Source organism: Pantherophis guttatus, chromosome 6 (assembly GCF_059756535.1).
Source record: "Pantherophis guttatus breed Tessera chromosome 6, ASM5975653v1, whole genome shotgun sequence".
Taxonomy (NCBI): domain Eukaryota; kingdom Metazoa; phylum Chordata; class Lepidosauria; order Squamata; family Colubridae; genus Pantherophis; species Pantherophis guttatus.
Genome location: NC_142068.1, coordinates 676,680 through 692,927, shown reverse-complemented (window position 1 = coordinate 692,927; position 16,248 = coordinate 676,680). Strand labels below are relative to the sequence as shown.

Genomic DNA, 16,248 nt, shown 5'->3' with positions numbered 1-16,248 from the left:
CTCTGTTAATCTCTCTCTGGGTTAAGGCCAGGGTCTTCCCACATTCACCTTGGTTTCACCTGTGTGCACACCTGAAGGGAGAAACCTGCTGGGACTCCGCCCTCCTGTCATTCCTCTTGGGGCTGTGTCACCCACAGCCGGTCCTCACTCTGCTCCTGGCTGGCAGCTGGGTGGCATTGAGATTATGCAGAGCAGCCCCAGAGAGAGAAGCTGAGAAGAACCGACAGCTGCAGCAGCTTCTGATGCTGCCCAACACCATGGGGATCCGGTGGTGCCTGATAGGCATTTGGGTCTTCCTGTGTTTTGCCCTGCGAGAGAGCCAAGGGTAAGATGCTACATTTTGGGATCCAGGATTATGTTAGCCAAGGGATCTGCTTCATGTTAAACAGGAATCTCTGCTTCTTTCCTGAGAGCTGAAAGTGTTTTCCGATGAACAGCTGGGAAGTTCTTGTCAGTTTCTCGCCCTTCTTCCACTGGGAAGATGTGGAGATGCTGGCCACGGGAATCCCTCTTGCCTTGTCTCTGCCAGATGTGACCTCTGGGGGCCTCTCTCTGATGTGCTAGTGAGGTTTAGCTCGTATTTTCCCACTGGAGCAAAACTTGGCTGGGTCTTCTGTCACTTGTTTCTCTTTGGCTAGCAAATTATATTGTTGGTGTGTGTGAAAGAGAGAGGGGGGAGGGAGAGAGGGACAAAGGGGGGAAGGAGAGAGGGAGGGAGGGGATAGAGGGAGAGGGAGAGGGAGAGGGAGAGGGAGAGGGAGAGGGAGAGAGAGAGAGAGAGAGAGAGAGAGAGAGAGAGAGAGAGAGAGATCATTACTGTGAGCTGCGCAACTGAAGGTCCCCCTAAAAAGTTCTCCTTGATAAAGCATCTTTGGACACAAGGTCAGCTCGGATGAAGACCCTTCCCATAATAATGTGGTTAAGACTCTAGCTATGACTGCCTGGGGGTCCCTTTCCTGCAGGGTGAGAGATGCATTTCTGCGATGTTGGGGAGGATCGCCTGATCCAGTCTCCCCCACCAAAGTTTATTTATTTGTATTATTTATTTATTTATTTTATTCAATTTGTATACCGCCCTTCTCCTAGTGGACTCAGGGCGGTGCACAGCCAGAACTAAAACACATACCAATACAAAATTGAAAATGTTTAAAAGATTTATATAACTGTGGCCGAAAATTTAAAACATTGAAACTAAAACCCATTATTTTTACAAATAACTCAAGGCAGCAAATGCACACAATATTCCTTCCTCCTCCTCTTTGCCCCACAACAACAACCTTGTGGGGCGAGTTGAGCAGAGGGAGAGAAAGACCGGCCCAAAGTTAGCCAGTCAGCTTTTGTCCCTAAGTGGGACTAGAACTCACTGTCTCCTGGGGACTGGCCCAGAGTCACCCAGCTGGCTTTTGGGACTAAGTCGGGACTAGAACTCAGAGTCTCTCCGTTTTGTAGTCTGTTGTCTTAACTTCTAGTCCAAACTGACCTTTTCTGATCTGTAACGTGGGCAGAAGCCGATCGCCCACCCTGTAGCATGTTAGAACAATTGGCGAACGCTTGCCTGCATTCATACAACCCAGAGAACCTGGGGGTGAAACCCGCCTCCTTTCAGGGCGTGTAGAATTCCCCAAACCATCCATTAGCCAAGAGTTCACTGAGTAGAAATAACTCCCTAGGCCACGGAAGACTGCAACCCAGGGTAATATTCACTGGTCTTCAGGAGTTGTGTGAATGCTCTACCAGACTGGCTGGCTGCAGACCCAATCATTGGGATGCCACAAAGGGTGGCTGGAGCATTGCAGGTAGTCCTCCAGTTACAACGGTTCATTTAGTGAGGTTTGAAGTTACAATAGCACTGAAAAAAACTGATTTATGACCGAGGGTGAAGATTCGTTCTCCAAACTTGCGGGTTGGTTTCTGAACATTTCATTACCAGGCTAGGTAACATCTTCAGTGGAGTTGAGGGGCCGTCAGTGTCCGGGTTCTTCTGCTTATCAGAGCGTTGGGTCGTTTATGACCGGTCCAGTGTCCCGGGGTCATGCGATCCCCTTTTGTGACCTTCTGACCAGCGACGTTCATGTGAAAGCTGGATTCCCTTATCAACTGTGTTGCTAATTTAACTGGAGCGATTCCTTTAACAACTGTGGTCGTAAAATGGAGCAAAATTCACTTCACTACTGTCTCGCTTAGCAGCATAAAGGTAGGGCTCGGTTGTAGTCGTAAGTCGAGGACTACCTGAATTGGGGACAAGCTCTACATGATGCTTTGGCTGTTTCTGTCCACAGGCAGAGCTTCTTTGGGGTGGGGGTGGGGGAGAAGGCGAGGAAGAGGAAAGTGGGAGAGGGAGGAGGGAGGGGCATCACCTTTACCCTGGGACTGGAGTCCTGCTCCCAATTTCCTGCTTGTGGTTCCTCTGTGGGGAAAGCCCTTTGCCCCACCTGTGCCAACACCTTTCAGCTGCCAACACCAAAGATCAGCATATTATGCAATACCCCAAGGATGCCTCGGTCTGCCCCAGTGGCTGCAGAGTCCCTGAGGCTGGGCAGGAGAAGGAAAGGAGGGAGGGAGGGAGGGAGGGTCAGGGGGTTTAGGGTTGGGTTAATTATCTTAAAGAAGACATTTCGCTTCTCATCAAAGAAGCTTCCTCACTTCTGAGGAACCCATGAAGCTTCTTGGATGAGAAGCAAAGAGTCTTTCTCAAGAAGAAGAAAAAAAGCAGCCCGGGTAACTTTGGAAAAAAGCACCTTTGATCTGGATGACTGAGAATCTCCAGGGATTTGGGGTTCTTTTCAAACTTTAAATTGGGTGGACTTCAACTCCCACAATTCTCATCCAACCTCTCTTTTTGTTGTTCCCTTAGTTTACGTTATTTTGACTTTTCTAGATAACTCATCTATTTTCTCCTCTGGAACTGCCTCGCTGTTATATAATTTTGCATTTTTTTTAAAAAAAATCCATTTCCTTTTTGTCTGTTGTGAGAGTCAGTTTGGTGTGATGGTTAAGCCAACAGGCTACAAACCAGGAGATGGTGAGTTCTAGCCCTGCCTTTGGCACAAAGCCAGCTGGTTGACGTTAGGCCGATCAGTTTCTCTCAGCCCTAAGAAGGAGGCAATGGCAAACCACCTCAAACATATTGCCAAGAAAATTTCAGGGACTTCTCCAGGCAGCCTCTGAGAATTGGTCACAATTAAAAGGATGAAAATAATTATAATACCTCCTCCTTTCTGCAACTTTAATATCATTTTTTTTCTTTTCCCCCAGTTTGTATGCTAACCACTTCCCTAGCTTATTTGCTGATTCAAAATGTATTGGTTTTGCAAAATGGGGATTTTGCAGTAACCTTCCCCTGCCACATCCACCAAGCCACACCCATCAAGCCATGTCACGCCCACTAAGCCACACCCACAGAACTGGTAGTAAAAAATTTTGAAACCCATCACTGGTACCATCTTGACCCTTTGACCATAAGCTGCCTCTTCTCAAACCACCTTCTGCTCTCTCAGGAGCCACCTACCCACTTCCCAAGATTTCCCCATCGCTTTCCTTTCTCTCCAAGGTCTCCCCCCCCCCCTCGGCAGCCTCTAGGTGGTCCCTTTGCATCCTGGGGAGAAGAGAAGAGGGGGCTTCTCTCCTCCAAGGCTTTTGAAGGCCTCCAAAGACTCAGGGTCCTCTCTTCCTCCACCAAGGCCACCGTGTCTCCACCCAGGGCCATAGCTGGAGGGGCTGAAGGCCATATGGGATATGACACCTTCTGCTTCGTCTCCCCAGGCCTGTAAGAGCCTCTTCCAGGGCAGGTCCCTGGTTACAGTGGAGATAAGATAGAGAGACCAGCGCCAGGTTCCAGAAACTCTCAGGGTGCGTTTGGCCAACCTCACAGGAACGTTTTGAACAGTAATACAGAGATGAGAGTTGGCAGGGACCTTGGCGGTCTTCTAGCATTGCAGCCAAACTCTGCCCACAGCCAGGATTTTGATCCTGACCTGCTCAAGGCTGACTCAGCCTTCCATCCTTCTGAGGTCACTAAAAGGAGGACCCAGATAGTTGGGCGCAATATGCAAATAATGCTGACATTGTGTACTGCCCAGAAAGGGCTGTAAAGTGCTGTGGGGTGGTATGTAAGTCTACATGCCATTGCTATAGCTATTGCTATTAATAGATGTAAATAAATGCATGTGTAGCATCTCTATGCTGCATCGGAGGAGGCCAACAGCGGCTCTCAAAAGCCTCTGAAGAAAAGGTCAGAGAAGGAAGACCTGCTCCCAACCCCTGCCTGATTTGGGGCCATCAGAGGGGATATGGCTCTCCTCCTCCTCACCCCACAAGCTCCACTTTCTTCTAGCACTGATGATGTTGCCTAGTTGGGTCATGCAATGTCTGCAAGAAAACAGCCAAACTCAGAGAGCCCCAAGGACCCCACAATAATCCTCCTCCTCCAATAGATCTGCTGCTGGCAGAAAAGTAGACACCACCCCAAGCCTCAATACCCCCATGCATCCCTCAGCCACACCCCCTCCTTGGCAGGACCCTGACCCCCCTGGGGGTGGGTTGCTTGACATCCCCTCATTCTCTCCGTTTCCAGCTGCCTTCATGCCTCGTTCTCATTCTCGCAGTTGACCAAACACCGGGACTTCTACGTTCAGCCTACGGTGTCTTTCTATGAAGGCATAAGAGGGTGGCATTGATCCTTTTATTGCCTCTTATATCCCCCTTCTACTAGTTGCACACTTTTAGAATTAGTATCATGTTATGTTGTTTTGCATGTACACTGAGCGCTTCTACACCAGAGACAAATTCCTTTTGTGTCTAACCACGCTTGGCCAAATAAATCTATTCCCTATTCTAAGTCTTAGTCTTAGTTTTTTAGTCTTATTCTTAATTTTCTATTCTCTCCTCTCCTCTCACCTCCTCTTATCTTTTTCTAGCCCATCCAATCCCCTCCTCCCTTGTCCCATCATCTCCTCTCCCCTCCCCTCCCCTCCCTTCCCTTCCCCTCTCCTCTCATAATCTTATCTTCTTCTATCCCCTCCCCTCCCTTATCCTATAGCCCCTCCTCGCAAAGCAGGATGCTGCAGTCCAAGGCCGGTTGGCTAGGGATGTGGTGCTTACTTTGGTGATGCCATTTACACAAAGCCCCTTCTGTCCCTCCCCCCCCCCCCCCCGGACGAGTTCAGCCAGCAGTGATGTTGCTGTCCTTTGGGTCCCAGGGAAGGTGTATTTCTTCCTCTTGGCACGAGTATGAACCCCTTTCTTCACTCTCCACCGTGGTCATTTCTCACACCATATTGATGGTGGACACTTTGCTCCCTGTGTATTTTCCCTTGGACCCCCTGTCTGCCCACCATGGGTCAGTTGGTCCCTCTGGTGGGAAGGAGGTGGGCCCAGGGACCACGCCTCAATTGTCCCCTCTTTGATTGGCAGGAGAGAAGAAGGCAGCTGGGCGGCCGGTTTGGAGAGCTGGACTCACAATGCAGGTATAGCCCCCACCTCACTCCTGCCAGATACCTTAAAGCAGCTTCCCTTCCCCCCACCCCTTCCCCAGTTCTGCATCTCTCAAATATCTTGGAAACCCCGTCTCAGATTTTCGTGCCAGCCAACTGGCTGTGGACGATGGGGGTTCTTTTTCAAGGCTACCAGGTTGAGAGAGGCTGCTGGGAAGTATGTCTGCCTGTTCTTCACTGTGTTCCCCCCTCCCCAATTCAGACTACCTGGCCGGCTGTGACTTCAACAACAACTCCTGGCCCTTTTGCGACTGGACCCAAACCTGTGGCACCAACCAAGGCACCTGGATACGCACCAAGCACGATACGCCCACCCCTGGCACCGGCCCAAGCGGGGATTATCCGGATGGAAGTAAGTGCTCCATAACCGCAATGGGCAAAGCCCCCTCCCCATTCTCCATGTCCTTGGTCCCCTTCCTCACAGGTCAGAGGGTCATGCACCCTCCCTCCCTCCCTCCCTCCCTCCCTCGGTGCAGCTGGGGACATCCGGGTCTCTTTGGGCTTGAGTGGGTTCCCATGGCCATCGGAAGACTGGAGCAGGCTGGAAGGGTTTGTGGCTACCCGCTTGACATGGGCAGCAGGATGTGGTCCTCACCAACCATGCGTGGTCCTCACCTCCTCCAAGTCAGCATACAAGCTTTGTCCCCTCTCTCCACCAAGGCTGGAAGGGTGGAAAAGAAGGGTGATCCAAGGGCTGGATTCCAACTGCTCTTAGACCCCACCCAGTTGGCCAGGGATGATGGGACATGGAATCCAAAAGCAGATGGAGGGCCAGAGATCTCCGCATCCTTGAAAAGAGATGCTCCTCTGTCTGGAATCAAAGTCACAACTGCAAGGCCTTTGATTGACAAAGGTGCCTCTTCTCCCAGCATAGCTCCTGTCTCTTGGAGCCAACAGAATCTGACCCAAAGAGAGAAAGGCGATTGTCCCGCAAACTCTGCACCAGCCCTCTTTGCCTCTTGTCTGCCAGGTGGCCATGGAGCCCGGAGCCTTCCCGGGGGCCATCGCTGCCCTGTTCCCTCCGCTTGTGGGTAGCAGCCATTGTGCCCAGCTGCTGAATATCGATTTTGATCCCAAATCGTCCTCCTGGGTTTCTTTTCCAACTGCACAGATTATTGCTGCATTAAGGAAAGCACGTCTTTGGCCCAACACACTCAGGGCATTGTTTTTGACAAACGCTCACACTTAACCTTAGCAGGATTTACTCCATCAACCCAATTTTGGGAGACTGCACCACACCTTGGCTCTTAAATGATCAACATGGACACAACACTCCAGGCTAAAACACACTAAGTGAATATACTGTGTGTTGTGTGAATCTTCCCTATGGCTGCTTTTCTCCGTAGGGGCCTGAAATTCGGTGGTGGTGCAAATGGGTCTTGGCCTCCCCTCCCCAAATTTCAAGGACCAGAATTCCTTGAGGAAATGACTCTTTAAGCTTGCAACACAGATGGATCTGGAGTCTGCAAAAGCTCCCGGCCTCCCTTGTTATGATGGTTTAGGAAGCCCACCCCCACCCCCCAGCCTCTGTTTCCAGAAAGAACAGCAACATCCCAAAGGGGCTTTTCCAAAAGGAAACTGGATTTTCTTGGGTTTTTTTCTTTGAAAATGTTTTGCTTCTCATCCAAGAAGCTTCTTCAGTTCTGACTGAATGATGGGGAAAGGAAGGATTTTATAGTCTGCAGACATCTTCTCCTTAGTACTTTGAAGGTCGGTTGTTAGCTCTCCGAGAGTCATTGATACCACCTATCTCCTGTTTACGCTCCTTTCAGCAGTCCCAAGAAGGTGCCACACCTGTTTATGCTCTGATTCAGGTGACCCTGAGGGCCCAGGTAACCCCCAACAACTCTCAGATAGCTAACCATCAGCCCACCAGTGTTAATGACCAGACCACTGCGAAGAATATAAATCCTTCCATTCCCCACCAGTCAGTTAGAACTGAAGAAACTTCTTGGATGAGGAGCAAAATGTTTTCAAGGGAAAACCCAAGAAACCCCAGTTGCCCTTTGGAAAAAAACACCTTTGGGATGTTGTCACTTCCTAACAATTAGGCTTTGTTTGCGTCTCCTATGAAAGTTCTGAGATGATTGATGTGGTTTGCACTAAGCACACACTGCATGAAGCTGGCCGGGTCTCTTTGATCACCCCTTAGCACACCTGACTTGGCACGTCCAGCCGGGCCCTCGTGCTCCCTTGCTCCCTGGTTCCAATAAAGAGTTTGGGGGCATCTCCCCTTTTTCTTGCAGGAGGCTACTTCATCTACCAAGAGGCCAGCAACCTGATTCCCTACGACCTCAACAGACTGGAGAGTCCCCAGCTGCTGGGCTCTGGCGAAGTCTGCATCGACTTCCAGTATCACATGTTTGGCTCCGAGGACTTCAATGAACTGCATGTGACCCTCTTGAGGGACCAGGGCGAGACTGTGGTGTGGAGCCAAATGGGGAGCCAGAGCCCTGAGTGGCAGCATGGACTCACCTCGGTCTACTTTGAGAAGGAGGCTCGCTTCCAGGTAACAGCGTGGCAGCTCTTGTAGAATAGGTTGGGCCAAAGGGTCACTGCATCTTCCGCCCTGCTCCCGAAGTGAGAGGAAGCCCCTCTCGGCAATCAAGAGCAGTGCCCCCTCCCCCATTTCTAGCAGCTGGCAGTTCAAGCCTGGCACCTCTGGCAGCTGATGCAATTCTTAAGGCTAGGCCGGGGCTACTGACAAGCAGTGTGTGGCAGCTGCCAAAAAAGCCAATGCAATCTAGGCTGCATCAACAGAGGGATAGAATCAAGATCGCATGAAGTGTTAATACCACTTTATAATGCCCTGGTAAGGCCACGCTTGAAATACGGCATCCAGTTTTGGTTGCCATGATATAAAACAGATGCTGAGACCCTAGAAAGAGTGCAGAGAAGAGCAACCAAGAGGATTAGGGGGCTGGAGGCTAAAACATAGGAAGGACGTTCCAGGAATTGGGCATGTCTAGTTTAGTGAAGAGAAGAATTAAGGGTGACATGATAGGAGTCTTCCAATATTTGAGGGGCTGCCAGAAAGAAGAGGGAGTCCACCTATTCTCCAAAGCACCTGAAGCAGTGGTGGGTTGCTCCCGGTTCGCACTGGTTCGCAAGAACCAGTAGTAAAAAACTTTAGTAGTTCGGAGAACCGGTAATAACATTGGCTGGCTATGCTCCCGAACCGGTCCCCAGCCCAGGCGCCGCTTGCTTACCCTGCCCACCTCATCAGAGGCTTTTTAAAAAAAACTTTTAAAAGCATTTTTTCTACAACCTCTTTGACTGAAAAAATGCTTTTAAAAGTTTTTTAAAAAGCCTCTGATGATCGCGCAGCTCAGCTTCTAAAAGCATGTTTTCCTTTAAAAGCCTCTGGCAATCCCAGATGACTTGCCTGATCGTCAGAGGCTTCTAAAAGCATTTTTTTCTGCAACCTCTTAAGGTTGTGGAAATAATGTTTTTAAAAGTTAAAAAAAAAAAGTTGGCCACATCCACATTATCCCCCAAGCCACGTCCATAAAATAAGGCACGCCCACAGAACCAGTAGTAAAAAAAATTAGAATCCACCCCTGACCTGAAGGCAGGACAAGAAGCAACAGATGGAAACGAATCAAGGAGAGAAACAACCTGGAATTAAGGAGGAATTTCCTGACAGGGAGGACAATCAACCAGTGGAACTACTTTCCTCCAGAAGTTGTGGGTGCTCCATCACTGGAAGTTTTTAAGAAGAGATTGGACAACCGTTTGTTTGAAAGGGTCTAGGGCCCTAGGTACTCTCTGCCTTGGCCAGAGGGATAGACTAGAAGATCTCCAAGGTCCCGTCCAATGTTGTTATTCTACTATTCTGACAACCTTCACCTAGAACCAGATTAGCCTCATTCTAAAGCCACCCAGGTTGAGGACCAACATAAGAGGCTGTCTGAAAATCCCTCAGAAATCTTTTCAGCATTATTGAGTGACACCCAGGTTGTGGTATTTTAAAATGGGTGGCAAGGGTGGAATTCTTCACTTTCTCTGCAGAACAAGAGAAACTACAAAAGAAACAAAGCGTATTTTATATACCAACCAAGATTAATGATCTGGAAAAGACACATAATAGTAACATTCATATTCATTCATTGTAAGCCACGCAGAGTCATTGACTGAGATGGATGGCTGTAGAAATTGAATGAGGGAGGGAGGGAACACCACTCTCTGGGTATGAGCTTAAAGAAAAACCTTCAGTTGGTCTGAGGTTCTAACACGTGGCAGTTTTTCCCTACCTGGCGCTGGGGAGGATGGAAAGTGCCGTTGAGCTCATCTGGAAGACAGCCGTGGCTTCAGAGGGTCTCCTTCCATCTGGCTCCTCCAGCAGGACCTCTCCTGTTGCTCCTTGCAGACGCAGCAGCCTCCTTGCTCTGACTGGACTTTCTTTCACTCCTCACAGGTGGCTTTTGATGCCATTCGAGGGTTGACAGAATATGGGGACACAGCCGTGGACAATGTGGTGGTCAGGAGAGGGCCTTGCGGTAAGTGACTCCTTCTTCATTTCAGCTTTTCCATCCAAGAGGTTCCCATGAAGTTGATCTTGGATTGCAACATCAGAGGTCCTTTCAGAAGAGGTCCTGAGTCTTCAAGCTGTAGTTGTTCCCCGAAGGATGGATGAATGCAGGAAGGGAGCCACCAAAAATACCCCTCAGCCCTGGGGGAGATGTGAGGGGCCTTCCAGACTCCAAAATACTCAGGGCTCCTGCAGAATCCAGGAAGAACTTATTCTGAAGTATCTATGGAGCTTCTCAGTCATCCAGATCATGGTTGTCCCAAAGGTGCTTTTCCAAAAGATAACTGACTTTCTTGGGTTTTTTTCTTGGAAAACTTTTTGTTTCTCATCCAAGAAGCTTCTTCAGTTCTAATGTTGTTCTGAACTAGTTGCAACTCTGTCAGATAATATCATTATCTGCTGATGGGAAGAAGAGTCACAGGACTCTTCTTCCCATCAGCAAAGGCCAAACTTGGAATCTCACCTAAAAGATACTGGCCAGATGACCAGGCAAAAGGCAGCAAAGCAAGGAGGACATTTACTTAGCCAGCATTACAGTGCCACCTACAGCCCAGAAGCTTTTTCGGCCTCCAGGCTGAGGGCCAGAAACGGTTTTGAAGACAAGGGGCAGAAGAGATGGCCCAAAGCAGGGGTTAAATGCTACGATCCGGTAGCGATGGAGGCAGGTGGTTCGGAGAACCGGTAGCAAAAATCCCTGCCCCCTCCCCCATGCCCAGCTGAGCCGCGCAATCATCAGAGGCTTTTTTTCTTTTAAATGCCTCTGACGATCCAAGCTGAGTTGCCTGATCGGCAGAGGCTTTTTTAAAAACCCTCTGCTGATCAGGCAACTCAGCTGGGATCGTCAGAGCCTTTTGAAAGCATTTTTTTACAACCTCTTCGTGTAGAAAAAATGGTTTTAAAAGTAAAAAAAAAATGACCACACCTACCCAGTCACATTACCACCCCCACCACCACCAAGCCACGCCCACAGAACCGGTAGTAACAAATTTTAGATTTCACCACTGACCCAAAGGTGCTTTTTCCAAAAGGTAACTGGACATTCTTGGGGGTTTTTTTTAAATGTTTCAAAAAAAGCAAAACATTTTTAAAAAAACATTTTTTAAAAAATAGCAGTAGCACTTAAACTTATATACCGCTTCACAGTGCTTCACAGCCCTCTCTAAGCAGTTTTACAGAGTCAGCCTCTTGCCCCCAAGAATCTGGGTCCTCATTTTACCCACCTCGGAAGGACGGATGGCTGAGCCGGGGACAATCGAACTTCTGGCAATGGGCAATGGGCAGAGTTAGCCTGCAGCACTGCTTTTGAAGGAAGGAAGGAAGGAAGGAAGGAAGGAAGGAAGGAAGGAAGGAAGGAAGGAAGGAAGGAAGGAAGGAAGGAATAGCAATAGCCCTTAGACTTATATACCGCTTCACAGCCGTCTCTAAGCGGTTTTACAGAGTCAGCATATTGACCGTAACACTCTGGGGCCTCATTTTACCGATCTCGGATAAATGGAAGGCAGAGTCAACCTTGAGCCCCATCAGGATCGAATTTCCGACTGTGAGCAGAGTCAGCCTGCAATGCTGCATTCTAACCACTGCGCCACCTGGGTTCTTAAAAAATAAAGGAAGTGCCGTTGCCTTTTGGAAAAGCACAATGGAGACCAAACAAATCTCAACAGGGGTGACTTTCTGTTGTAACTTCAAGCAGTTGTAAGTCAAGGACTATCTGCAGGGAGCAGGACCTCCCCTGAATCTCCTGCAGACAAGAAGTGACCTGAGAAGACAGGGGGCCTTTGCCCTTCTGGTATCAGCCATTGTGGGGCTTTTCAAGAGGGATGAGAGTCCCCCCGTGGCTGATGGGAACCAGAACTCCTTGGCTTCAGCCAGCCTTCCTTGGCAGACCCGCCCATTGAGGGGTGCACCCCTCATGACCCTCTACGGCCCCTGAAATACACAGACAACCAGCTGCCTCTTCTTCCAGGGAGGTCCCTGTGCGAGCTGTCCTCACTTCAGATGACGAGGGCGACTGACAGATTGACAGATCCTGTCACCAGATCTCGCCCTGCCACTAATCAGCATAATTTTAATAACGTCTTGCTTAAGTTGTAAACGGCTGTAATCAGTGACAGTGGCTGGATTTTTCTACCTGAGAGAACTGCTGAAGTGTCTGATTAGGGAGTTAAATTTTAACCCCTATAATATCTTCAAGATAAACCTGGGTAATTTCACGGAGCAGATCAAACAAAAGGTCTTAATTCCCTGTCCTGTCAGCAAGTTGCTCACCATTTCCTTCTCCTGCACAGGCAATATTCTGAGCTTAATCAAAGTTCAGCAGGTGACACCAATTTCCTGAGTCATCAGGCCATTTTGAAAAAATGGGACACAGTTCTCACTAATAAAAGAGAATATTCATATGTAGCTCAGACCTGATGATGTTACCTAATTTGGGTCATGAAAGGTCTACAAGAAAACAGCCAAGCTCAGAGAGCACCAAGGACCCCACAGTTGTTGTTGTGTCCCTTCTCCTCCTCTCCCCAAACCTGCTTCCTTCTAACACTGAAGATGTTCTCTAGTTGGGCCATGAAATGTCTGTAAGAAGACTACCCAGTTCAGAGAATACCAAGGGCCCCCACAGTCCTTTTTCTTTCCTCCTCCTCCTCACCTTCTTCTCCTCCATTTTGCAAACCCTTCTCTTTTCTAGCACTGCTTCTCAGTCACCCAGGTCCTGGTTGTCCCAAAGTTGCTTTTTTTTCAAGAGGCAACTGGACTCTCTGGTTTTTCTTTTGAAGAGGTTTCGCTTCTCCTCCAAGAAGCTTCTTCAGCTCTGACTGGATGGTGGGGAATGGAAGGATTGATACTCCTTGCAGACAGCTGGTCATTTGCATCCTTTTAGAGAGACATTGAGGCCACTTGGAGGTTTCTCTGTGTCCTCAGGGTCACCTGAGTGGTGCAAATGGTTCCTGTAGTCTGCAATTTTTTTTCCTCTGGAAACCTATTCCTCCTCCCACATCATTCGAAGGGTCTTCATCCCAAAGTCCTTGGCTAAAAATCTATGGAGATTCTCCGTCATCCAGGTTATGGAGCGTGCAAGCTTTCCTCATCCTATGCACCCTTCCTCGACTAAAGTGGAGAACATTAACAGGAGTGTTGCTCATAACTTGAACTTTTTCTTTTGTTCACCAGAACCGACACCGACACCCGCAGAGCCCAGTACACCAGGTAATCCTGCCCCTCAAACTGATTATAATTGCAATGCTTGAAGGACATTCCTGAAACCACCCACTTTCCCAGTGATGGGCAAAATCCGTGGTCAAAAATAGGGTGTTTCCAAAATCCATGTTGCTGCCTTGTTAAGAACACACGTGAATGACAATTGGAAGGTTGATCCTAACATGCCTTCTTTTCTTTCTTCAACAGAACCAACACCTTCACCTGTAGAGCCATGTTTCTCAGGTAATGTGAACCTCAGGAGAAGACCATATGTTCTTTCCTGCCTTGTTTCTACCTCTGCGGCTGCCCCTTGGATGGCACTTGGACGACATGTCGTTCCGTGAGGAAGAATATATTCCCAGGAGACTCTTGTTCACCTTGTAAAGCAGGGCGGAGAATCTCTTCATCAGCCCAATAAGTTATGATTATGCTCATTAGACGCCACTTGAACTCTAGTGCCACCAGCAAAATAAATGAGCTGACGCCGGCCTGTGTTTGACCTCCCTTTCTTCTTTCCAGAGTCCTGCCTGGTGTCGGGTGACCCTCATTATTACACTTTTGACAAGCAGACGCACCACTTCATGGGCAACTGTACCTATACTCTCTCCCAACTGTGTGACCGAAACAACTCTCTGCTCCCCTACTTCAACGTGGAAGCAAGCAATGAGCACCGAGGGGGCCACACACACGTCTCCTACGTTGAGAGTGTGCACATTGATGTCTTTGGCATCCGGGTCACCCTGGGAAAGGGAGGAAGAGTGACGGTAGGTGGAGCTGCTGCTGCTGAAGGACAGCTGTGCTTTGTTGTTGGGGTACGAAAGAGCACCGTTGTTCCTGAGTCCCCTACAGTGATGCCTGAACCTCTTTCTAGGTCGATGGGGAGCCAGTCATCGTCCCCTCCACCCCAATAGGGGGTGTGGAGATCTTTCCCAGCGGCTTCTACACAGTGGTTTCTACGGATTTTGGGTTGAGAGTCAAGTTTGACGGAGACCACCAGGTGGAAGTGTCCCTCCCCAGCACGTACAAGGGTGAGGTCTGCGGCATGTGTGGAAACTACAACGGGGATCCTTCTGACGATTTCCTCAACCCCGATGGGAAACCAGAGACTGACTCCACAAGCTTGGGCAACAGCTGGCAGGTGGCCAACCTCACCAGGTTCGTAGCTTATATCCCTGAATAGCAGCTTTTGTCTAGATGGAAATCGTAGGGTATTCAACCACAGTATTTTTTTTGCTACAGTTGTTCCTCTGGACATGATCCAGTCTGCACGGAGGATGAGAAAGACATGGCCAAAAGCAGCGATTTCTGTGGACGCCTGACAGATATCAATGGACCATTCAGGCATTGCCAGAGCGTCTTGGATCCAACAGGGCATTTTGAAAGCTGCCTTTACGATCAGTGCGCCCTGCACTTAGACCCAGGCTCCCTCTGCAGGAGCTTGCAGTCCTACGCAGATGCCTGCCAGTCCCTGGGAATCGCCATCGAACCCTGGCGGAATGCCACCTTCTGCCGTAAGTTTTGTGGCAGCAATACCTGTGGTGGGCCTTGAGTATCGCGAAACATCTATGTGAGCGGAGGGGTCAGGGGATCAACTGAAAGAGGGAGGGTGTTTCCTCTGTCTCTTTGAAGAGACTCCCGTCGAGAGAGGGACATGTATTGCCACGTTCCCTCTTGGAGACACACTGTCTGCAACTCCAGCTTATCCTGGAGGACAAATATCATAAATCAGTGGCCCTCAACCTCTGTGGCTTGATGGCCCAGCAGGGCCCGGGAGAGGGGAACTGGACTAGGCAGATGTGCCCAAATGTGCACATAGCTTGACTTCTGGGAGCAGTGGGCCAATGAGCCTGCGCATGCACACGCAGATCGACCTGCGCAGGGATTGTGTATGAGGAACCTTATGTGTAAAGGGGGAGTCTAGGGATCAACTGAAAGAGGGAGGGTGTTTTCTCTGTCTCTTTGAAGAAGATCACTCCCATTGAGAGAGGCACATATATCGCCACGTTCTCTCTTGGAGACACACGGAATGTAACTCCAGCTTACCCTAGAAAGCAAATAGCCTAAATCTCTGGCTGGGATCCTGGGGAGCAGGGAATGCAACCTAGGAAGAAACCGTCCCCCAGTGAGGGACTCGCATCCAAGTCCATTAAGGGATGCAGTGTGTACTTTAGGACCAAACCTCCGGCACTGAGCTCAGGGAGATCTTCTTCCCTCCTGCAGCCATTCATTGCCCACTCAGCAGCCACTACGAGCCTTGCGCCAATGCCTGTCCATCCACCTGCAAGGACCCAAATGCTCCGGACACCTGCAACCTGCCGTGCATGGAAGCCTGCGTCTGCGACTCCGGGTTCTTCCTTTACAATGGCACCTGTGTGCCCAGCCATCAGTGTGGGTGCTGGCAGCAGGGGAAGCACTACCCAGTGGGCTCCAGCTTTTGGACCGACGACACCTGCACCACCAGATGCACCTGCCCCAGTCCAGGTGGCAAGCTCAGCTGCTTTGATGATTCCTGCCCTAAGCATTATTACTGCGGAGTCCAAAATGGTGTCCCCAGCTGCTACCGACATACGTACGGGGTCTGCCGCGTCCACAACGACCCTCATTACAACACCTTTGACAAACAGACACACCACTTCATGGGTACCTGCACCTACACCCTGGCCAAGGTCTGCGCCAATGAGACGGGGCTGCCCTACTTTAACATCGAGGCCAAGAACGAACACCGTGGGAATCCCTCCGTCTCTTACGTCCAGCGGGTCCTAGTGGAGGTTTACGGGCACCGGATTGAGATTCTCAAAGGACACAGGGATCAAGTGCTGGTAACCCAAAGCAGTTTCTCATTTCCTGCTTGTGCTTTGAAATAGAAGGAAGCTATGTTCCTTCCCAATTCTCTGCTGAACGGTTTTTGATTGGAAGGTGTGGGGAAATCCTATTTTCTAACCTCTGGTTGAATATCGGTTTGATCAAGGATAAGAGTGAACAAAATAGTAACAGCCTCTCCTTTGATTGGTGGCAGGGTAGGATTTCTTATTG

The 16,248-nt window shown here is 49.5% G+C and overlaps 2 protein-coding genes across 2 annotated transcripts in view; both read left to right on the top strand.

The window, feature by feature from the left end:
* The first annotated feature begins 242 nt into the window (after positions 1–242).
* Positions 243–9,999, top strand: LOC148112974 (MAM domain-containing protein 2-like). The gene is made up of 5 exons (XM_087871987.1): positions 243–325; positions 5,413–5,465; positions 5,695–5,844; positions 7,739–8,001; positions 9,910–9,999. Exons 1-5 carry the CDS (start codon positions 243–245, stop codon positions 9,997–9,999), a joined length of 639 nt encoding a protein of 212 aa, XP_087728113.1.
* Positions 10,000–13,545: 3,546 nt separating this feature from the next.
* The window catches only part of LOC117669819 (IgGFc-binding protein-like), a 69,194-nt gene continuing 66,491 nt past the window's right edge, over positions 13,546–16,248 (top strand). Inside the window, exons 1-5 of the mRNA XM_087872177.1 lie at positions 13,546–13,555; positions 13,735–13,979; positions 14,087–14,370; positions 14,455–14,726; positions 15,436–16,034. Of these exons, the coding sequence (XP_087728303.1) occupies positions 13,546–13,555; positions 13,735–13,979; positions 14,087–14,370; positions 14,455–14,726; positions 15,436–16,034 (1,410 nt within the window). The remainder of the gene's footprint in view (positions 13,556–13,734; positions 13,980–14,086; positions 14,371–14,454; positions 14,727–15,435; positions 16,035–16,248) is intronic.

Bases quoted from the DNA above. Each gene is read 5' to 3' on its own strand.
- LOC148112974 (XM_087871987.1), top strand. From the start codon at position 243: ATGCTGCCCAACACCATGGGGATCCGGTGGTGCCTGATAGGCATTTGG. The intron at 5,845-7,738 runs GTAAGTGCTCCA...TTTTTCTTGCAG, and splicing joins CGGGGATTATCCGGATGGAA to GAGGCTACTTCATCTACCAA. The intron at 8,002-9,909 runs GTAACAGCGTGG...CACTCCTCACAG, and splicing joins AGAAGGAGGCTCGCTTCCAG to GTGGCTTTTGATGCCATTCG.